Raw genomic sequence first — 7938 nt, 5'->3', positions numbered from 1 at the left:
ATGATGTATATACATGTTACAAAATTAAATTATTTAGTATATACTTTTTAGCCCTCAATATGTTATGATTTTTTTATAATTTTATTATTGAGATAACTTAAGCAATGATAATGCCTTCTTTTATGGAAAGAAGAGCTCTTCAAATACAATCAGAACCTTAAATGCAGATGTTCAAAGACCTTGTAATAGAGTTGTATTTCCAATGATGGTTGTGGATTTTCTTATAAACAGTTTTTGCTACTAACCCAAAGGAACTCAATTATTTTTGTTTTGAAAAGTGATTTCCATTTTTTCTGCCTAATCTCAAAAGAGTTTGAGTGGTCTTATTTAGTGTTTGAATACATTGCACAACAGCATCTTAAGATGGTGCCTGCCAGATGCATTGGGCCACCACTCTCAAGATATTATAGGAATAGTAGTCCAACATATTTAGAGGGTATTGAGTTGGGGAAAGCTGTCATAGAACATTATGTAACTAGATACATGCCTTTATTTGCTCTGTATAAGTTTTTTAAAAAATACAAACAGTGGAAGAGCTTTCCATGCACATTAACATGACAGTGTGTATGAAATTCTAATATAGAAACTCAAGAATCTGACAATTCTGGGTTGCTCACATAAATTTTAGATAATTGACATGTTGATTTCACAGTCATTTGATAAATTGCCCCTTCCATTATCAATACTCTCTAGATATAATTTAAAAGCTTCAAAATATAACGTATATTTGATTAGAAAACAAATGCATTTGTTTTTCAAAAAGCTAATACTTTTCATTGAGTGACAACTTCAAATTAAAACACAGAGCATTCAATTCACATATCTTCAGTTATATGTCAGTTTTAAAGCTTTATACAAAGGGTAGGCTGTATCAATAGTTAACGAAAACTGCATTGTGAATTCCTAAAAGTTCCATACCTTTTTTATTTCATGTTATCTTTTAGCACCGGCCATCATTACTCAAACTCCTTACTGCTGTTTCCCATCTTATACTAAATTTTAGGAATTAAACTTTATTTTTTTAAACAAAACTTTATTGGTAATAGTTTCAAATATGTTTACAACAAAGCACACTGTTAAAGAGGAAGTAGGGTTTGTTTTTTCTCAGTGAAACAAGTTTTGTTGGATTACACAGAAGTGGTTTTTGTTTCTTCCAAGACTGGGAGCAGATGACTTTTAAGTCTACTCCTCCCCAACTTCACAAAAATGGGACTAAGGAGCTTCTTGGTGGGAAGGGATGATGAGAAGTTGGGGTGGAGGTAAATAAAGCTTGTCTGATCCTAATAGCACTTCTGTGCAGAATACATCTATCAATCCAAAGATACTTGCTCTGCTCTCCAGCCATGGAAGGAGAACAGAAGAAACTTAAACTGTGAATTTAGAAAGAGTGTATTTGGAGTCGGGTAGGTGAAGACAGAATACAAGGAGGCATTGCATTGGAAAGTTGAAGGGGAGTATCAGAAAAATTTAGGACAAAACAACAAGCTGCCTTCCCTCCACATTGTTGGAGTCCAACTCCGACTGCTTCCGTCTTTTCAGAGAAAAGACTCTAAACAGATGCCACTTTGTATTTCCAATCTCAACAACAGACCAAAACTGGTCACTCCCTTGTCTGCATGGCACAAGTGAATGGGTTTTGTCTATTTTGTTTGTAAATCTCACCATCTTTATTATCAGGGTTAGGTTTGCCATCCTTCTCTTGTTATCTCAGCATAAAACCAGAGCAGGTGTATAGAGATCTTAAGGACTGGAGTAATGGAGAGTCCACACCCACAGGTCCATGTATCACCAACATTGAGGTTTGGGCTGGAATAGGAAAAATCATATCCAGCCAATGTGTCTTGCCAACATCTTTCACTACACATCTACTTTTCCCCATTTTAATTGCTACTAAAGGGGACAAACTCTTCAGACAGTGACAGCTAGATTCTCATCTTTCACAAATCCTGCTTGTTTCTCATCCATTCAAATATTCCAGCAGTTACCTTATGCAATAGAACTGATCTTGAGATACATTTTGGAGGGGGTGAGGGTAGCTGAGAAGCAAAAAGAATGGGTTTTGGAAATACACATTCAAATAGTGTTTCTTCCCATAGTATTCCTGCTCCAGCTGCAGCCAGTCATTGTCCCCCTTCTGCAAGTGTGAATATTATTGCCTCTTTCTTTCCCAAAACTAGGGACAAAGATATGAAATCAAGTGTAGAAAGAAAGAAAAGAAACCACATATTCTTCATGCTAAAATCCAGCTGTTTTTACAGAATTAAAATTCCTGCTGAATTTCATTTAACTGGGCTGGAAACAGAGCATATAAAAGCATTGCCCCCACCTAGACTGTTAAAACCTTTTTTTAAAGCCAGTCAACTATGTCTTTAAACTTTTTCTTTAAAGTTAATAAAATGAGCCTTGGAAAGGGATAGGGGAGGAAAGGGCTATTGATAAAAGGATAGGGGTTGTCTCACAATGGGAGGCGAGACAATTGGGTAGGAACCCATTTAATGCTGGTCTAAACACCAAAGTGCCGTTGTGGATGTGTTTACTTTCTGCCTTCCCCCCAATTCCCTTCCCCCCCCTTTTTTGCAAAGCCCCATGAACCAAATCATTAGAGATGGTGATGAATTACAAAGTATTCCCTTTCCCTTAAAAATAAAAAGCCACCAAAAATCCAGGGACTGTCCAATTAGGGTTTGTGTTATCGATTGGAGTCAATGTGAGCAGGAAGGGAATTTGTTTTAAAAACTGCCTGAGAGTGGCTGGGAGCCACCTTATAGCTTGCAGTGGATGGTGGATGGATGACATTCAGACTACTGTCTTTTCCACAGCTTCAAATGAATTCCCCTTTTCTCTCTTCTGCCCAAACAGATCCAGGTGAACCCCAACACTCTCCCACCTCCCAAAATTAACAAATAGGCAAGGAACTCTGGCCCTTGAGGCTGATCAAATCCAGCCCTTTCTTTTCCTGGGCACACAAAGCAAAGGGGGCTGGCCCTAAAATTCTGTAAACTCCTTGGCGCATTTTTCAGTGATAGACACCCGGATCTCCTCTTCCTCATAGTCATCAAAGTTACTTGTGTCGCCAGGTCCTTTGCACTTTGGTATAAAAGGAGCTTCCACCTGTGGAGGAGATAGCACTGTTAAGTTATAATATGGGGACACTCATCATGTGTTTATAATCAATTGATTAATTATAACATGAGGCATGAAATAAGGCTACCAGTTTGGTTATTAATCTAAGTAATTTGCTCATTTTCACCCTCTTTAAACAGGAACATAAAGGACATAGTGGTCCTGATGAGAGAAAGTGCATCACCAAGTCAATTCGGTTGGCATGGTGAGTGTCAGATCCTCAACAACAGGTCTTAACAACTTTTACACTCAGATGAATCCAATGAATACTGGATTAAATGTATAGATCCAACAAAAATGTTTACCTGTTTATCTATAAAGTGGGGCTAAAGAGGCCCTGCTTCTCTATATAGAAGAGAATAAAACACACAGCTGCTTAAAGCTATTTCCGCTTAGGCTAGCTCACTTCTAATATTAACACAGGACTGGGAAAATTTGCTTAACGTAGCTCCTGCACACACACTCACGTAAGGATATGATTTAATGGCTTTCTTAATCAGGTAAAGCGGTAAGAATTCTCCACAAACAAGTGCATCATTATTTTGTTTCAGCTCAATCAGAGCTCTACCTACTTCCTTCCATGTCTGCTACTTAGCCATTTCTTCCAAAATAGAGGTTTATCAGCTGAGTCTCCTGTTTCTTGTTTTTAATTTAGGAAAAGTCAAATTAAAAATTATTCAGAATTACTTGATGTATATGCTTTGTTTTAACTAACCACAATATGCTGATTAAGATATTGTGATGGTAAACCGTAGGTTTGGGTTAATTTAATGTAAAAAAAATCAATAAAGCAAAATAGGCTACTATGTCTTGCTTAGAAAGCTCTGATCTAACACAATGTATAAAACCAAGTCATTGTTTATAAATCAACCCAGTAGAAAACAGAATAATAAGAGTTGGAAGGTACCTTGGAGGTCTTCTAGTCCAACCCCCTGCTTAGGCAGGAAACCCTACACCACTTCAGACAATATCTTTTTTAAAACTTCCAGTGTTGGAGCATTCCCAACTTCTGGAGGCAAATTATTCCATTGATTGTTCTGTCAGGAAATTTCTCCTTAGTTCTAAATTGCTTTTCTCCTTGATTAGTTTCCACCCATTGCTTCTTGTCTTGCCCTCAGATGCTTTGAAGAATAGTTTGACTCCCTCTTCTTTGTGACAGCCCCTGAGATAATGGAACACTGCTATCATGTCACCCCTAGTCCTTCTTTTTATTAAACTAGACATACCCAGTTCCTGCAGCCATTCTTCATATGTTTTAGCCTCCAGTCCCTTAATAATTCTTGTTGCTCTTCTCTGCACTCTTTCTAGAGTCTCCACATCTTTTTTACATCGTGGCAACCAAAACTGGATGCAGAATTCCAAGTGTGGCCTTACCAAGGCATTATAAAGTGGTATTAATACTTCACATGATCTTGATTCTATCCCTCTGTATCTAAAATAGTTCACCTTGTTTCATGATCTTGTTGTGTCTTATACCACATTTAGAACCTTCCAGCTCCATTTTACATCACTAGAATAACCAGTGATAATTGTTTGGTAAACAGTTTTCAAAAGGGGAATCATTGTCACTGCTTCCATTATTCTCCTTTCCTTCAAATAATTCATTTCACATAAATAACCATACAACATAGAGCAGTGATGGCGAATCTTTTGGGCTTGGCATATCAAAAATTTGGAATATGGCCTAATTTGACTCTGCTGGCATATCATGTCCCCCCCAAATAAAAGGGAAACAATTCTCTATATCTTTATCTATTTGTATCCTGCTTTTATGATTTTTACAAATAACTCAAGTTTGTGAACATATCCAACACACCTTCCTCCTCCTATTTTCCCCACAGCCACAACCTTGTGAGGTGTGTTAGACTAAGAGTGTGTGACTGGCCCAGCTGGATTTGGTGGATAAAGTTGGACTAAAAGTCATGGTCCCCAGCTTCTAGCTTGGTGCCTTAGCCACTAGACCAAACTGGCTCCCATTTAGGTCATCCTGAACTGTGGCATTCAGGGGCTGCACTGAGGCGGTTTCTAAATAGAGGCCTGGGCTTCGACTTCAGTCCCATGGTCTCTGTTGCCACTCAAAAAGGCCATCTCATGCCATTCTCCAATGAAAGCGAGCCTTGGGGAATAGCACAATTGTCCCCGCAGCCCAGTGCTTCCCAGGATCTGCCATATCCTACTAGGCAGTGTTCTCTTTTGACAGGCTTTGGAGCCTACTTGAAGCTGCTCTGGGTTCACGAAGCGTTCACTCTGAAGTAACTTGAGAGAATGCTCTTCTGCATTTCTGTGGTCTCCCAAAAACATAGGAAAGCATGCCCTGTCCTCAGGCAATTTTTGGAGGCTCCGGAAGCAACACAAGAGCAGAGCCCTCTTATGTGACTTCCAGAAGACGTGGAGGCCACACCGAAGCACAATCCATTCTTGCACAACCTCACAGCCTCCAGAAATCACACAAAAACATGTCCCATTTTTACATGAGTTTTGGAGGCTATGAAGGCCATGCAAGAGCATGGTCCCCTCACATAACATTTGCAGCCCCTGAAAAACACAGAATAGGTTATGCTTCCAAGAATACCATAGTTATCAAGTGAATTCTGGTGTTTCACTCAAAACGTTGTGGTCTGTCACCCTTGACATGTGTGCCATAGGTTCACCAACACATAACAATAAATAATTTAGCTGCATGCTTAAAATTTTCTGTCAAATTGACGAAGGGCAAGTCTCATAGTAGCTAGTTGATATAACATGATATAGCACTAACAACTTTGCGCAACTGACCTAGTCCAAATCATGCACAATTAATATAATTTACTGCAAATACAAATTCAGAAAAAGCTGATTCACATCTGTATTTCCTAAACAAAAGGATAATGATTTTGTTGTATTACCACATCCATGGTAGTAATGAAAATTATATTATGAGGATTATAATACAAGCTGTATTATGAGTCCTACTCCAAATCCTACAAATATGTTCATTTTAAAATCGCAGCAACTTATTTGCATTAAGTCTCTAAACTCCTAAACATTGAAGATAAAAAGAGTCAGAAGTTTGGTCCCCACTCTCTCAGCATTGGAATCATGCCACTGACTTCCTTCTTTTGGCCCTTTAGTGATTGACAAGTAGTCAGAAATTGTGCAGGCCCTGCTGCCAAAAGACTGCCTTCTATGTCCTAAGTGGCAATTTGTGGAGGAAACTAAACTCAGATATGAAGATGAACAATCATTAATTGTTTAGCCTGTTCCTTGGTTGTTTTCCCTCTCCTGCTCTTGTGCCTGGTGTCTCTAAAGACTGATCAGAGGCTTTATCAAGGCATACAAGCAAGCCAAGAAACCACAAACAACCCATTTGAACATCGCAATTTAGACAACTCAGAAAGCCATAACTGTAAATAAGTAAAAATAAAGTTTAACATTTGCTGGTCTAGAACAAGATTCCCTTTTTGTGAAGTACTATGGAAGCACTTGTGCTGTTGCTAACTTGGTGCTTTAAGAAGCTGCTCAATGAATCCCCTTTTGTATATGAGCAAATGGCAGTCTTAAGCCTAGTAGGCAATTGACATTAATGTACTCTTTATTTTTAAAAAGCCTGTTGGCTGCAGTTGTTTACCTTCCGTTGGTAGATGGCAATCCAATCGGTGGTTGCAAACCACTTGTGATTCTTGATGTCGTTGACTCCATTTTTGAGGTTGCCAAAGCGTTTGGTGAGGTCTACCTGTAGCAGGTTACGCAACAGGTCCTTTAGATCTGAGCTGAAGTGGGATGGGAAGCGGACCTGGATGCAAAAAACCCAATATTTTTTTCTGTCTCCAGAAAGAAATCTCAAAACTATAGGAATAGGATAGGCAGTAGGATGTCTCATATACTATAGCAATCTATTCCCAAATTTGTACCCTCCAGGAATATTTGGAATGACTAGGCTGGTGGAGAGCATTCTATTAACACACTTTTGAAATTAGAACATTTACCACATAACTACAGTTCCACGTCGTTTTTCCAGTACATCTTATATTTGAATTCCCAAGATCTTATTTTTACAAGGATGTCTGCCTCTCGAGAACTTGAAGATGGGAAAAGTACAGATGGTATAATAAGAATTACTGACACAAGAGAAGCATGAGGATTAAAAAAAAACCCTAACAAAAATATTCCTGAATAAAACTTATAGATTGCCAAACTACTTTTCAGAGTAGAATTTAGCATTTAACTTTCCCTCAGGGTACGCAGAGGGCAAATTGTGTGGCTTGCATTATTCCTGACTCCCAACTGACTGATAATAATAGTCTAACATTATACTACTGAAAAAAATAATTTATTTGCCTGAAACTATACAAGGTCTGTTAAGTAGTAATATTCAAAAATAAAAGAAAATAAATATTTTGAATTCAGGGTTTTAAAATGTAAATGTGTGTTTTTAGCATTTAGATCTTAGATTCCAGAAAAGTAAAACAAGATAAAGCAAAAGTAGATCCTTTAGATTTGAGTTTGGCACATCTTTTCACTTTTTCAAGTGGACAGACTCTAATGGAGAAAAAGTTGCACCAAGGCTAGAAAGCAACTGTCTTAAGCCAAACCTAATGTATACAAGTCATTAAATTAAGTATTTGCCTAATGCATATAGCTGGAATATTTTTAAGAAATACTTGCAGAAATTGGTTACTTGGTTCATTTAACTTAATTTGCCCCTGCAATAAATTAAGGTGTCAAACATAAGTATCTGAGCAGAATAAAAAGGGTTTTTTTCCAATTGAGAGACTTAACCAAAAATTCAACTGACAGGTTGTGGCAAGAAATGAGAGGAGAATGTTGACAAACAAG

At 37.9% G+C, this 7938-nt stretch overlaps 1 protein-coding gene across 1 annotated transcript in view; it reads right to left on the bottom strand.

The window, feature by feature from the left end:
- Window positions 1-2886: 2886 nt before the first annotated feature.
- Window positions 2887-7938, bottom strand: part of PRKACA (protein kinase cAMP-activated catalytic subunit alpha) — a 73822-nt gene continuing 68770 nt past the window's right edge. Inside the window, exons 9-10 of the mRNA XM_032210217.1 lie at window positions 6731-6895; window positions 2887-3111 (exon numbers count right to left, since the gene is read on the bottom strand). Coding sequence (XP_032066108.1) covers window positions 2986-3111; window positions 6731-6895 — 291 coding nt within the window. The 3' untranslated portion in view covers window positions 2887-2985. The remainder of the gene's footprint in view (window positions 3112-6730; window positions 6896-7938) is intronic.

Source organism: Thamnophis elegans, chromosome 2 (assembly GCF_009769535.1).
Source record: "Thamnophis elegans isolate rThaEle1 chromosome 2, rThaEle1.pri, whole genome shotgun sequence".
NCBI classification, from domain to species: Eukaryota; Metazoa; Chordata; class Lepidosauria; order Squamata; family Colubridae; genus Thamnophis; species Thamnophis elegans.
The sequence above is the reverse complement of the archived record's forward strand: the minus strand, read 5'-3'. Positions and strand labels throughout refer to the sequence as shown.